The 15573-nt window shown below is 49.0% G+C and overlaps 1 protein-coding gene across 1 annotated transcript in view; it reads left to right on the top strand.

The window, feature by feature from the left end:
- Nucleotides 1-15573, top strand: part of PIEZO1 (piezo type mechanosensitive ion channel component 1) — a 190900-nt gene that overhangs the window by 132861 nt on the left and 42466 nt on the right. The window contains 7 exon segments of the mRNA XM_040408949.1: nt 3880-3968; nt 6364-6524; nt 6680-6856; nt 7560-7685; nt 8842-9042; nt 9260-9464; nt 9553-9657. Of these exon segments, the coding sequence (XP_040264883.1) occupies nt 3880-3968; nt 6364-6524; nt 6680-6856; nt 7560-7685; nt 8842-9042; nt 9260-9464; nt 9553-9657 (1064 nt within the window).

Below are 15573 nucleotides of genomic sequence, written 5' to 3'. Positions count from 1 at the left end.
TTTTGTGACATTTTGGAGGCTTTGAGCCTTGCTCGTCTCTTTTCCAAAAAGTGGGACGAGCAAGGTGGGAAGTGGGCAGTGCAGGGCTGGACATACACGACTTGATGCATTTAATATACCGTAATTACATTAGGTGGACCACAAAGTACGCCAAGTGGCTGTCCGTGTTTGTTTTCCAGAAATGAATGCGTTCGCTTGCAATCCCCATTCAGTGATGTGCATGCAGCCTAACGCTGCACGACTTAGGCTGCTTTCACACTCGCGTTTGGTGCGGATCCGTCATGGATCTGCACAGACGGATCCGTTCAGATAATACAACCGTCTGCATCCGTTCAGAACGGATCAGTTTGTATTATCTTTAACATAGCCAAGATGGATCCATCTTTGAAAGTCAATGGAGGATGCATCCGTTTTCTGTTGTGCCAGATTGTGTCATAGAAAACGGATCCGTCCCCATTGACTTACATTGTGTGTCAGGACGGATCCGTTTGGCTCAGTTTCGTCAGACAGAATGGAGGCAAACTGATGCATTCTGGGCGGATCCCTTTCCACTCAGAATGCATTAGGGCAAAACTGATCCGTTTTGGACCTCTTGTCAGAGCCCTGAACGGATCTCGCAAACGGAAAGCCAAAACACGAGTGTGAAAGTAGCCTTACACCGAATTCACACGTCAGTTATTTCCATCAGTTATTGTGAGCCAAAACCAGTAGTGAAGGTATAATGGGAAGATTTGCACCTGGTTTGGGCTCACAATAACTAATAGAAATACCTGGCCAAATAACTGAAGTGTGAACACAGCCTTAGGCCTATTGCACACGACCGTATGGCTTTTTCAGTGTTTTGCGGTCCGTTTTTCACGGATTCGTTGTTCCGTTTTTTGTTTCTGTTCCGTTTTTCCGTATGGCATATACAGTATACAGTAATTACATAGATAAAATTGGGCTGGGCATAACATTTTCAATAGATGGTTCAGCAAAAAACAGAACGGAAACGGAAGTCATATGGATGCATTTCCGTATGTGTTCCGTTTTTTTTGCGGACCCATTGACTTGAATGGAGCCACGGAACGTGATTTGCGGGCAATAATAGGACATGTTCTATGTTAAAACGGAACGGAAAAACGGAAAACGGAATGCATACGGAGTACATTTCGTTTTTCTTTGCGGAACAATTGAAATGAATGGCTCCGTATACGGAACGCAAAAAACGGCCAGTAAACGGGAAAAAAAAACAGTCTTGTGCAGGAGGCCTTACAGATCTTTCACTTGACCCTCCCGTACATATAGGCACTGAGCTTAGGCCTCTTTCACACTTGCGTTGTCCGGATCCGTCGTGCACTCCATTTGCCGGAGGTGCCCGCCGGATCCGTAACACCGCAAGTGAACTGAAAGCATTTGAAGACGGATCCGTCTTCAAAATGCGTTCAGTGTTACTATGGCAGCCAGGACGCTATTTAAGTCCTGGTTGCACTAGTAGTAGTGGGGAGCGGGGGAGCAGTATACTTACCGTCCGTGCGGCTCCTGGGGCGCTCCAGAATGACGTCAGAGCGCCCCATGCGCATGGATGACGTGATCCATGCGATCACGTCATCCATGCGCGTGGGGCGCCCTGACGTCACTCTGAAGCGCCCCGGGAGCCGCACGGACGGTAAGTATACTGCTCCCCGCTACACTTTACCATGGCAAACAGGACTTTAGCGTCCTGGCAGCCATGGTAACCATTCAGAAAAAGCTAAACGTCGGATCCGGTAATGCGCTGAAACAATGTTTAGCTTAAGGCCGGATCCGGATTAATGCCTTTTCAATGGGCATTAAATCCTGGATCCGGCCTTGCGGCAAGTGTTCAGGATTTTTGACCGGAGCAAAAAGCGGAGCATGCTGCGGTATTTTCTCCGGCCAAAAAACGTTCCGTTCCGGAGCTGAAGACATCCTGATGCATCCTGAACGGATTTCTCTCCATTCAGAATGCATGGGGATAATCCTGATCAGGATTCTTCCGGCATAGAGCCCCGACGACGGAACTCTATGTCGGAACACAACAACGCAAGTGTGAAAGGGCCCTTAGCTGTGCATGTATGGAAACTGGTGTAGATTATACCTGAAATATATTCAAGTTTCAATTTTGGTGCATAGACCTGCATAGATGTGCCACAGTTACTAGTCCAGACAGAGGAAGTTAGACTCTGGACGGGAACGAGCAAGAATATTGTGCACCCATGTTTTTAAATTAAAAAGAAAATACTTAGAATAGCCTCATATTGGTTGGTAATATATAATATTGTTTATGGAAGTGTCCCAGCATGTCCAACCCACCCCTTTTATTAAACTAAATACTATCTGAATATATAATAATTTGTCATTAATATTTGTGTATATATATATAACAAATCAATATCAAATATGTATTTAAAATGACAAATTATTCATCACATTTACACTATTCACTAATTAATATTCTACAACTTAACAATTCAAATTTGAAATAACGACAAAACCAAAGAAACTGTTGTAAACGTTTTGTTTATTAATATTTATTAACCACATAAAAAGAAATGAATGTAACTTTAAAATATATTACAAACTAATAAAAATATATTGTGATGTTTATGGAAGTGTCGCTATAACAAGAAGATGATGGGTGTCAGTTGCCCAGGTCAATGTTTTCTCATGTTCCTGTATGCTGAACACCCACATCTCAGATAAAAGGCCCTCGTGTATTGCGGTGGTGACTCTATCTCTGTATCCTTTGTCACTTTCTGCTTATCGTACATTTCATAAGGCTTCTGAGGCTCCATAGACCCAGCTCTGTGGCTGATGATAACCCACCAGTCGTACGCCGCCTTATAACAAAGTGCTGATCTTCAAAGTGTTAGGTAGAGTTTTTTTTCTTTATTCCTTTAGTTTTTAGCTTATGTCTGTTGAAACGTGCTAACCTCACCAACCACATTCTGAGCCTCACACGAGTTTTGTACTAGGTATTAAGATGCAGATATTCTACATTTCATCACGGTTTGCCCTTTTGGCCTTTTTTCATTACATGCAAAATACGGATACTGTCTGTGTGCATCCCACACTTTACTCTGCTATTCTTGTCCAAAAACCGGCAAAAATATAATATGTTCTATAATTTGCAGAACGGCTGCATGGATATGGACAGCACAGGGGTAACATCTGTGTGCTGTCCGTGTTTTTTTGCGGCGCCGTAGAAATAAATGGGTTCGCGTGCGATCTGCATTTGGTCGTAGGCGGCACAAGATACCTGTTGGCTGGACAGATCTCCCACTTGACTCTCTCGTACACATGCACACTGAGCTTAGCTGGGCATGCATGTGTTGTTAATAGGGAGAAGGAGTAAGCCGCTGGCAGACACTTCAATAGGTGGCTTACCTCGCCAAAAACAAGCATGTTAAAATTCAACGGCCCAGTCTTTATGGCCCCCAACATCTGCTGTCTGGGGAGAGTGGGGAGGCCCCCATACGCATTAGATAGGAAGCCCTTACTGCCGAAATCGTCAGGTTTGGCCGATGTGCTTTTAATGTGTATGACCACATGTATACAGTCATAAAAACAGAACTGTTCTTCCATGGGGGAGACAAGTAGTTGCTAAAACGCATATGTCTGGACAGGTGACAGCTCCTCTCTAAGGGGTTCTCCAGCATTAGAAAATGGGGTCTCCTTTTTTCCTAGAAACAGTGCAGTTCTTGGTCCATAGGATGCAGCTGTGATCAATTAGTTTGGATTCTGCAGTACCAGACGCCGTCTGTAGGCGAGGGGGCAGACTTTTTTATATCTTAATCCTATACATTCTTTTGTGTATTGTCAATGAACACATCTTTACATGAATATTCATCCATTTTTGTCATTGAATCTCCTTGTTAGTGAGCCAAAGGAAGAAGAAGATGCCACAGCCTCTACAAGTGAAGGAGAAGAAGAGGAGGAGTGTCCAGAGGATGACGCCATGCCTGAAAGTGAGGACTATTAAGTTTAGACTTGTGACACCCCATTCCAGTGATTTGTATGGTGATGGCTTTAGAGCCACAGTGTCATTCTGAAGCGCCCTCTATAGGGAATACAAAGAATTACAGCGCTATGTTCTATAATAAAGGGCAAGCCTTCAATTGCAATACACCTGGATGCTACATCCTATGTCTTTGCTGATGTGAGGAAGAACCTAAGCATCAAAACTTGTCTATGAAGGAGTAATATAAAAAAAAAAAAAAAAAAAAAAAAAAAAATGGTGGCTCACCAATACTGGTATATGGAATAGAGGTGCTCAAGCCACTGACTACCCAAAATCTGAAAATCGTAGCATACACCTCATGTTATTGGAGAGCACCAGCCTTACATGAGGAGTAAGGTTTAGTAAGTCCATTGTACCAACCCTAATTACATATAAGCCTGGGATATAGCAATTGGGGCTGCAGAGGGCGTGGTCCCTTTGCCACATAAAAGGATACCAGCATTATGAATACCCGGTGGAGGATGCTGTTGCGGCTAGATTGCATTCAGCCCCAAGAGCTTCATCTGTAAATTGGGTTTAATCGTGTAACATAGTGTGTAAGGCTGTAAGTTCATCCTTTTATCTTGCAGTGTTGATTGTGAAGAATTAAACTTTTTTTTTTTTTTTTTTTTTCAGGGTGGTTTGTCAATGCGTTTCAAGGGTGAAGCGCCCTCTTCCTGGGTCTAATTGTCCTCAGGAAGAGGGCGCTTCACCCTTTTAGTTTTTCTTTTAATTATCTTTATTAATTGGTGTATCAAAGCAAATTACAATACAAAAAGGATTGAATAAATAATCCCCAACTTCAATATTTTTTCCCCTTATCCCCATTCCCTACACCCACCCCCCTCCCCGTACCTGTGATGCGTAAAAAAAAAAAAATGAAGAATTAAACTTAATGACGCAAAAGCCAATGACCCTCATCTTTAAAGGGGTTATCCCATGACTAATGTAAAAAATGAAAATCAGACATCACATACTGTAATACATGTAAACCTCTTTCTAATAAAGCTACAACCAGCCCTGTACCTCACATGGGTCCAGAGATCCCCCTATGCATTACTCTGCTAGATTTATATCAAGCTGACAGCTCAGCAAATTTTATTCAGTAACTCCTAGTACTTTCACACTTGTGGCAGAGGATTCCGGCAGGCAGTTCCGTCGCCGGAACTGCCTGCCGGATCCGGCAATCCGGACGCGAACAGATGGCATTTGTCAGACGGATCCGGATGTGGATCCATCTGACGAATGCATTGAAATACCGGATCCGTCTCTCTGGATCCGGCATTGGTTCAGGATTTTTGGCCTGAGAGAAAACTGCAGCATGCTGCAGTATTTTCTCCGGCCAAAAAACGTAAGAGGGACTGAACTGATGCATCCTGAACGGATTGCTCTCCATTCAGAATGCATTAGGATATGCCTGATCAGTTTTTTTTCCGGTATTGAGCCCCTAGGACGGAACTCAACACCAGAAAAGAAAAACGCTAGTGTGAAAGTACCCATGCAGTTACAAAAGTATTCAGATACAGGTGCTGGTTAGAAAACTGTAGAATATTTTTAGTCGGAAAACCCCTTTAAGGGACAAAGAATTCTTTCCTTGCTCCAAATCTGGCAGAATAAATCCCTGGATGAATGAATCTCCTCCCCAGTACTCTGGTATCCGTAACCTATAGCATAGCTCATTTGCTCCATTCATGTTGTTGACTTTCATGGCTTGTGGTGGCGGTGCCACGTAGACTGGATCTGTAATGCCAGGTTATAGCATTAGCTGAATGCCCTCTATAGCCATTAAATCCTGGTATCAGTGTGACAAGAGGCACTCATCCGTGTTGCAAGAGACTACATCCAGATCAAATTATTGTATAACCTACATGATATTGGGTCCCCTATTAAATAGGCTTGTATGACAGTATAGGTAGGTCCTGAGAGGCTTAAAAAGCTCATAAATTAGTGATGGCTAACCTCCGGCACTCCAGCTGTGGTAAAACTACAACTCCCAAGATGCCTCCTTGCTTGGCTGTTCTCAGAACTCCATAGAAATAAATTGAGCATGCTGGGAGTCGTAGTTTCACCACAGCTGGAGTCCTGGTCACCTCACAGCAGCTGAACTACCTTTTTTGAACTCCTGGACCATTCTGCAATAGTAATCTGTGCACCCCTATTGTTGCACCCCTCGGCTTTGGGCACAAGTACGTGCCTGGGGTAAGTAGGTGAGCCTGTTAGCATTACTATGGGTGAGGGATTGAGTGTCTCCATGCGTTCCCAGTACCATATGATAGGGTAGGATTGCACTACATCAATCAAGTACCTGAGACATACTTACTGTCTGTTGCTGGATCTTTAACCACCATCTTCTTATATTCTAGCCACCCTCAGCAAGTGGGATTTGGTTGCTCAGCGCCTCAAAGTGCTTTTCTACAAGGTCTCGGAGCTTCTACACCAGGTGCAAGTCTTCCTGTGGCGACTGCTGGAGCTCCATGTGATGAAGCTGGTGGCTCTGTACAGTGTTTGGGTGGCCCTGCAAGAGGTGGGAAAAACAGGGTGGTGATAAAAGTTTGTGGGTGTTTGATATATTCTGCACTCATCACCTTAGAATTCATTTTTTTTTTTATGGTACTAATACTATATGAGTCCTTACTGAAGGCACTGCAAATACAATTCCTATTTTCTGATCTCCATTAGGTGACCGTGATGAATTTTCTCTTTGTGATCCTGTGGGCATTCGCTGTCCCATTTTCTCGCTTCCACCACATGGCTTCCTGCCTCTGTACCATTTGGACGTCCATTATCATTGTCTGTAAGATGCTGTATCAGCTCACCATCGTGAACCCCGAGGACTACTCTGTGAACTGCACGCATGTGAGTCCATGGAGCAGCATTCTTATCTGAGTATATCTGTGTGCGTCCATTAATGCTAACATGTTGTCTGCGGTAAGTTTGAGGGAAAAGCTCTATCTAGCTAGGGAAGACCACGTGTGGCTTTTCTGCAAATCGGCGTGGCTTCAAATTCATTGTAATTGTCTGCTTGGATGTGCTGGTAAAACTGCTGCTTTACCTACAAAACCTCAGACATTCACAACTTGCAAAAAGCACCAATTTACAGTAAAAGTGCATGTCGGCGCGGCTGCATCTCAGCTGTGCTGTACCCGCTATGTACACCTGTGCCCTTAAAGTGATGGCAGGATCTAGAGATGGCAGAAGCTTCTTCTGCAGACAAGATGTACATTGAATTATTGAACCAGATACCATTTGACGGCTCATACACAGTGGGTTTTGTGCACATGTGGAAATCGCACTGATATCTGTACATTATCCTCCTCCCATTCTTTGCAGAGGGCACCTGTGCTGTCATCCATATGGACATAAATGATTTCCATATGAATTTCCAAACCGTGTCCTATCAGGGCAGGTGTCTGTATACGGATTAGTCCCATTGAATGCATTGGTTGAATGTTTTGACTTTCCATATAAGAATACTGTATTATAAAGCTTCTTTACTAACCGTCCAGTTTTATGGAAGTCTCATTGATAAAGTGAATTCTTTATTACTTTTTTTTCATAGCCACTCCCTAATGGCACCAATCTCCTGGAGGAAGAGATCCTTAACTCGGCCTTGTACCGTGAGCCAGTTGATCCTGCTAATTGGTTTGGAATACGCAAAGTTCATCCTAATTTGGGCTACATCCAGGTACATATCCCTCACAGAAATTACAGTTGCATATTGGTCTTTTCTGAATATCTTGTTTCAGTACCTCTAATATGAACAGTTGTAGACTTAGGGCTGTTTCACACGAGCGAGTCCATTGCGGGAATCACGCTCCATGTGTGAGTGTGATCCTCCACTCTGGACTTGCAGGAGCGCACGGCATTATCGTCATTTATAATGCTATGTGTCTCTGCTTGGCCTTATTTCTACAGAATCATACTGACAGCTTTATGTCACTGATTCTGTGGAAAAAAGGCCATGCAGAGACACACAGCATTATAAATCATGATCATGTCGTGCTCCTGCAAGTCCAGAGTGGAGGATCACACTCACACATGGAGCGTGATTCCCGCAATGGACTCGCTCATGTGAAACAGCCCTAAGTCTCAGTTGTGAATTGGGGAACTGTCTGGTTTTATGAGCCCATTTTCAAATAGCCTAACAGGGAAATCTTTAGTAACAAATAAGGTCCCTTTCCAGGATCATCATCTGCTAGCCGACATGGAGAGCAGCTCTGAAGGACCCAGCAGATCTCTGCATTACATGGACAGCACATTGATTTCAGTGGGAAACATTAAATGCTTAAAGGTTTTTTTTCCGAGACTTTTATACTGCTTACCTGTTCTTTGGATAGGTCATTAGTATTTGATCTTTGGGGGTCCAACACCCAGGACCCCTGCTAATCAGCTATTTGAGAAGACAGCGGCACTCTCACAGCGACGCCACAGGCTTCTCTCAGCTCACCGAGCACAGCGCTGGACATCGTATAGCTGCTGTTCTTGCTATCTCAGCTCAGCTCTATTCACTTCAATGGGTCTGAGCTGCACCTAGGCCTTGTGACCCATGAACGTGACATCACATGGCCAAGGCTAAGGTGCCAGTGCCTTCTCAAACAGCTGATCAGCTACTGATGACCTATCCAGAGGATAGGTCATCAGTACAAAAAACTCCTTACTACAAGTTCAATCCTTACTGCAGGGTTCCACCACAGATTACAGACGATTTTTGGGGGTCAGCTTGACATTGGGAGTGTAGTTTCACTGTGACAACCAATTCTTATGTATTTGCTGTAAAATCTGGAACAGGTTTTGTATGTTGCTCTTGCCTAAAAAAAAAAATTATATTCTTGTATCCACAGAATCATTTACAGATTCTTGTCCTGCTGACATTTGAGGCCATTGTGTACCGCCACCAAAGCTTTTACCGCAAACGTTACAAGCTGGAGGTACCACGTAATCAGACAGTGTTTCCAGACGTATGGCGAGAACATCTTGATCAGGGTTTACTCAACTGCATCAAATATTTCATCAACTATTTCTTCTATAAATTTGGCCTGGAGGTGAGGCCTTGTGTGGAAGATCTTACAGTTCAGATTATTAAACCCATAGCTGCAGAAGCAAAAGCAGTTTTCATTTACAGTTGAATTTTACCATCTGTAACTCGGGTTAGGCCTGAGTTTATAGAAAGTGTGGGGGCAGCTTTAGACTAGAATGTGTATTTTTTTTCAGTTTCCATGTATCCATTTATCTTATTTTTTTTTTTTATTGCAATCTTAGATCTGCTTCCTCTTGACCGTGAATGTGATTGGCCAGCGTATGAACTTCATGGTTATCTTCCATGGTTGTTGGTTGATTGTAATCTTGACCCGGCGGCAGAGAGTGAAGATTGCGAAAGTGTGGCCAAAGTATTGCTTGTTCCTAATCTTCTTCCTCCTCTGGCAGTACCTGCTTTGCCTGGGTATGCCGCCTGTGCTTTGCATAGGTAAGTGCCTTCTGCCCTACGGCACATTGTTCTCCATCATGACCATTGCTCTCTTATTGAAATGGTTAACGTGCCCTTTTACTTGCAGAATATCCCTGGAGATGGGACAAATTTGTTCCTGTTAACTCTGCTCTGATTAAATGGATGTTTCTTCCGGACTTCTTCACTCCTCCCAAGTCTACCAACCTGATCAGTAAGTTACACTATCTAATTCCGCGTTATTAACCGTGTTAAAATAGATATACTGTTCATGATAAGGGTAAAGGTGACCATACACCTTAGACTAATATTGAAGGAAACCTCCATTGTTGGTCAGACCTGTAAACCACCTAATGGTATCAGAGGTTTGTCCGATATTCATATAGCAGACATTTAGGATGTTTGCGATGTTAAATTTCAACATACCTGATCCTTTGTTCTCCAAAGAGATGGAGTAGTCTGGCAGTGGCTAATTCCCTTCTCCTAACTGAGCACACATGCACGTTTGGTCAAACCAAGTGTGTATGGGTATGGGGTAGGGTCAGAAGGAATGGTGGTTGGCTGAAAGAGCATTCGGTTTACGGCTATTGAAGGTGTATGGTCACCATAATACACTTTGACACGAATGGCCTTTCACATCAGTATCCATCTCCTAATTGGCTTAAAGGGGTTTTCCAAGTTACATTTTTTTAATGGGCCAACTGCAGGAACATTGTTAAAATAATATATAAAAACTATGACTCACCTTCTCAGCCCCTCCAATCCAGCTCTGTGTCCTCCGCTGGGCTGCAGCAGTCACGACCCCATACCAGTGTACTCGGCGGTGTATGGCTGACACCAGTGATTGGCTGCAGTTGGATGTCCCTGCTGCCGCAACAACAGTATGTCATTGGATGGGAGGGGGCTGGGAAGGAAAGGTAAAGGTATTTCTCGCCCATATTCCTTGGGGGACACAGGAAACCATGGGTATAGCTCTGCTCCCTAGGAGGCGTGACACTAAGCGAAAGCTGTAAGCCCCTCCTCCATCAGCTATACCCTTCAGCCTGGAGAAGAGACTGCCAGTTTTTTGCTTAGTGTCCAAGGAGGCAAGACACCCCCTGCTTATGCAGGGTTGTTTTCCTATGATTTTTTATTTTTACGTTATTTGTTGTTTTTTAATTCGGTTTTTTTCTACTTACAGGGACAACAGAGGCGCATTAGACCCCTCTGTTTCTCCCGGGGTTGAGTTGCGCCAGTGCCGGTAATTCCGCACTGCCGCCTCCCCCACAGAAGACAAGGTGGACCAGGGCAGCCTCGCTCCCCTGCGTCCCGCCAGCTCAGGGTCGCCCGCACGCCAAGTCCCTCCCCCGGCTTCCTGCCACTGCGGTGCCAGGAGCTGAAGGGGCGACCCCCGCTGGATGGACTGAGGGCGAAGACAGCGTATGGTGAGAGTGGCTGCTCCAGCCTCCCCTTCCTCCCTCCCACCGCTGCTACCAACATGGCCACTGCTACATTGTCCAAAGGGACCTCCACTTCACCGCCAACCCCGGCCCTACCCCCCCCCCCATTACGGGACGTTACCGGGCTTAGTTGGAGGGCAGTTTATCTGGGCAAGTCCTAGAACGCTGCCTTACAGGGGACGGCTGCAGACAAGCAAGCCGTCTGCTACATCCAGGCGCGGCGGGAGCCGTTTTTCTTGGCATGAACGGCGCCATTTCATGGCCGGCACTTCAACATCCTTGGGGGTTAAAATCATTTTGCCGCGCGCGGCTCTGCTTCGGCTTCAGCGCGGCAGAGGGGGGGCGGAGCTTCCTTACACATTCAGCTCCGTGCCGCTGCGCTCCGCTACTTCCGGGTTCATCTCTCTGCCGTGCGATCCTGAAGCCATTCAGCTCCGTGCTGCTGCCTCTCCTCCACAGCCTCCTCAGTCTGTTCCCCTTACAGCTGCCGCTTGTATCATCCGGGTCTGGTAGGACTGTTAACCCCCTCCGTGCCACAGTACTGTTGCTTGGTTCTCACCGTGGGGGACCTTTAAGTGCAACATCTTTCCACCATGTCAGACCCTTCTGCAGCCGCCAAGCCATGGTACCATGCCTGTACTGCTTGTAGGGAACCCTTTCCCCGGGGGCAGTCTGATCCGCACTGCACTGCATGCCGAGCTCCACCGCAGCCTCAGTCGCCCGCTGTGTCGCTCCCTGCTTCCTCTGACCCGCCTGACTGGGCTAGATCCCTGTCCCAGGCCGTGGAAAGCCTCACTCATGTCGTGGGCCGCCTAATAGACAGGCCACCTACCCCGCAGGACGCCACTCTGACTGTCGCGCCCTCCGGGTCCACTGCTTCTGCCGCTGCAGCGGGTTCACCCTCTCCTAGTGACCCCTCCCGAGCTAGGCACTCTCAGAAGCGTATTAGAGTAGAGCGAGCCTCCTCCTCTGAGGCCTCACTCTCTCCGCCACGCGTGCGCACCCAGACGGGCCTCTCCTCTCCAAAGGATTCGCTCTCTGAAGGTGAATTGGCGGTTTCAGATTTGGAAATGGACTCGGCCCTGCCGTCCAAGCTAGCCTCAGCGATGGGCCAACTCATCTCTGATATTCGTGACACCTTTAAGGTGCAGGATGACCCCCCTAGCTCGGACGCAGCTAGCGTCTCCTTTATCAGACCCAGGCAGGCCTCAAAAGTCTTTCCAATCCACTCTGATTTCTCCTCTGTGGTGTCTAAGGCTTGGGCTCGCCCGGACGGCCGTTTTGTCAACCCAAAGAAGCTGGACATTTGCTATCCTTTTCCAGCCGATGTCGTGGCCACCTGGTCTTCCCCACCCAAGGTGGACCCCCCTGTGGCTCGGCTGTCAAAGAACACGGCCATCCCTGTTCCCGACGAGTCCTCTCTTCAGTCAGCGGAGGACCGTCGCATGGAGACCCTTTCCAAGGGCATTTTTGCTGCCTCCGGTTCTGCTCTCAGACCGGTTTTTGCCTCTGCTTGGGCAGGGAAAGCAATCTCTGCTTGGGGTGCGCAGCTGGAACAGGAGTTGGACTCGGACGTCCCCATCCAGGACCTACGTTCCTTGGCCCAGCTTATTATTCGGGCCGGGAATTTTGTCTGTGAGGCCTCCCTTGATGCGGGAGCCCTTATTGCACGCTCCTCCGCCCTGGCAGTTGCCGTCAGGAGGGAGCTCTGGCTGAAGGTCTGGAAAGCGGACGCTGCCTCCAAACGTTCCTTGGCGGGGCTACCGTTTGCGGGTTCCCGCCTTTTCGGGGTCCGCTTAGACGAACTTATTTCAGAGGCCACGGGTGGTAAAAGCACCCATCTTCCTCAACCCCAAGCCAGGGGCGCCCCCCGCGGACGCCCTGGTGCGTCTCGTTTTCGGTCCTCCCGCAGGGCCTCTGGGGCTCCCACCACAGCTGCCGCTTCGGCTCCTCCCCAGGACAAGCGTAGGAAGCCGTTTTTTCGGGCGCAGCCATCCTGGCGCAAGCCGCAGGCTGTCCGCACACCCGCAGCAAAACAGTCCTCTGCCTGAAGGCGCGCCCCCACCCACCCGGGTGGGGGGCCGGCTCCTCCTTTTCAAGGACGTCTGGATGGCTCACGTCTCCGACGTCTGGGCCCTCGAAATTGTGTCCTCCGGATACAAAATCGAATTTGCATCCTTCCCTCCGGATCGGTTCTTTCGCTCCCGCCCGCCGCGGGACCCGAAAGGCGCGGCTGCGTTCTCCGCGGCCGTTCAAGCCTTACTGGACAGGGGGGTGATTACCCCCGTTCCTCCAGAGGAAAGATTCCAAGGGTTCTACTCGAACCTCTTTGTAGTTCCCAAGAAGGGAGGTTCGGTGCGGCCCATTTTGGACCTCAAAAAGCTCAACCGTTTTCTCCTCCTTCGACGGTTTCGTATGGAGTCCCTCCGCTCCGCGGTGGCTTCCCTGGAGCAGGGAGATTTCATGTCTTCCATCGATATACAGGATGCCTACCTCCATGTTCCGGTAGCCCGGTGTCACCATCGCTTCCTTCGATTCGCCGTGGGGGACCTCCACTTCCAATTTGTCGCCCTTCCCTTTGGGCTGGCAACAGCCCCCCGGGTGTTCACCAAGGTCCTGGCCCCGGTTTTAGCCTTACTCCGTTCCAGGGGTGTTTTTCTGCTACCGTACTTGGACGATATCCTCATCAAGGCTCCGTCCCTTTCTCAAGCGGTTGCCAGCGTGGATCTCACTCTAGAGACTCTGGCGAGGTTCGGTTGGGTCATCAACTTCCCCAAGTCCTCCCTTCCCCCCTCCAGACAACTCGTCTTCCTGGGAATGCTTTTAGACACGGGAGCGGCGGAGGTACGTCTTCCCTCGGAAAAACGTCTGACCCTCCGTGGGGCGGTTCGGGGTCTCCTTCTCCACCGTCGACCGTCCTTCCGCTTCTGCATGCGGGTATTGGGGCAGATGGTTGCCTGCTTCGAGGCGATCCCATTTGCGCAGTTTCACTCCCGCCCTCTCCAGCGGGCGATCCTCTCCTCCTGGGACAAATCACCGCAGTCTCTGGATCATCCCTTCCATCTTTTGCCTCCGGTGCGGTCATCTCTCCGCTGGTGGTTACAGTCCCCTCTTCTGGGAAGGTCCTTTCTGCCACTCAACTGGTTGGTGGTTACAACCGATGCCAGTCTCTCGGGCTGGGGAGGCGTGTTTCCTCCCCGATCCGTCCAGGGCATTTGGTCTCCATCGGAGTCCAAACTCTCGATCAATGTCCTGGAACTGAGAGCGGCCCTTCTGTCTCTACGACACTGGACTCATCTGCTGAAGGGTCATCCAGTTCTTGTACAATCAGACAACGCCACGGCTGTGGCGTACATAAACCACCAGGGGGGCACTCGCAGCGCTGCTGCGATGCGGGAGGTCTCCAGCATTCTCCGTTGGGCGGAAGCCCACGTCCCGGCCCTATCTGCAATTTTTATTCCAGGGGTGGACAATTGGGCGGCGGACTTCCTCAGTCGCACCACCGTCGACCCCGGCGAGTGGTCTCTTCACCCGGAGGTATTCGAGGCCATTTGCCTTCGTTGGGGCATACCGGACGTGGACCTCATGGCCTCAAAATTCAATCACAAGGTCCCCGCCTATCTGTCCAGGGCCAGGGATCCGGGAGCTTGCGGAGCCGACGCCCTCGTTCTTCCTTGGCGAGGCTTCGCGCGCCCATACATATTCCCTCCCATCCCTCTCCTGCCCAAGGTCCTTCGGAAGATCGCGGCGGAAGGCGTCTCGGTGATTCTGGTCGCTCCGGACTGGCCCCGCCGGTCTTGGTATGCCGACCTCATGCTGCTCCTGGCAGACGCGCCCTGGCCGCTGCCCGCCAGGGAAGATCTTCTCTCTCAGGGACCGATCTTCCACCCGCGTTTAGGGTCCCTACGTTTGACGGCGTGGTTGTTGAGACCACCGTCCTGACACGTAGGGGTTTTTCTGCGGACGTCGTCCGCACCATGATCCGCGCCCGTAAGCCGTCCTCTTCTAGGATCTATTATAGGACCTGGAGGACCTTTTTGGGGTTCTGTGCCGATCTGGGGATTCCTCCGCTCCGCTTTTCTCTCCCCACCGTTTTGTCCTTCCTGCAGAGCGGACTGGCCCAAGGTCTAGGCCTTAGTTCTTTGAAGGGTCAGGTATCTGCGCTGTCCATTTTGTTTCAGCGCCCACTGGCCCCCCTTGGTCCTGTCAAGACCTTCCTTCAGGGCGTGGCTCACGCGGTTCCCCCGTATCGCCCTCCGGTACCGCCCTGGGACCTGAACCTGGTTCTCTCAGCGCTCCAGGCTTCTCCTTTCGAGCCTCTGCGGACGGTTTCCTTGCGACTTCTGTCCTGCAAGGTTATTTTCCTTGTAGCCATCACCTCTCTTCGGAGGGTGTCCGAATTGGCTGCACTCTCCTGTCTGGAACCTTTCCTAGTGTTCCACCAGGACAAGGTGGTTCTTCGTCCGGTCCCTTCCTTCCTTCCTAAGGTGGTCTCCGCCTTTCATCTGAACGAGGACATCGTTCTCCCCTCTTTGTGTCCTTCCCCTTCCCATCCGCGGGAGAGGAAGCTTCATCGCCTGGACGTTGTCAGGGCGCTCAAGATTTACCTGGAAGTAACCAGCTCTTTCAGGCATACTGACTCGCTCTTTGTGGTCCCGGAAGGGTCGCGCAGAGGGATGGCGGCATCCAAA

Source organism: Bufo bufo, chromosome 10 (assembly GCF_905171765.1).
Source record: "Bufo bufo chromosome 10, aBufBuf1.1, whole genome shotgun sequence".
Classification (NCBI taxonomy): domain Eukaryota; kingdom Metazoa; phylum Chordata; class Amphibia; order Anura; family Bufonidae; genus Bufo; species Bufo bufo.
The sequence above is the reverse complement of the archived record's forward strand: the minus strand, read 5'-3'. Positions and strand labels throughout refer to the sequence as shown.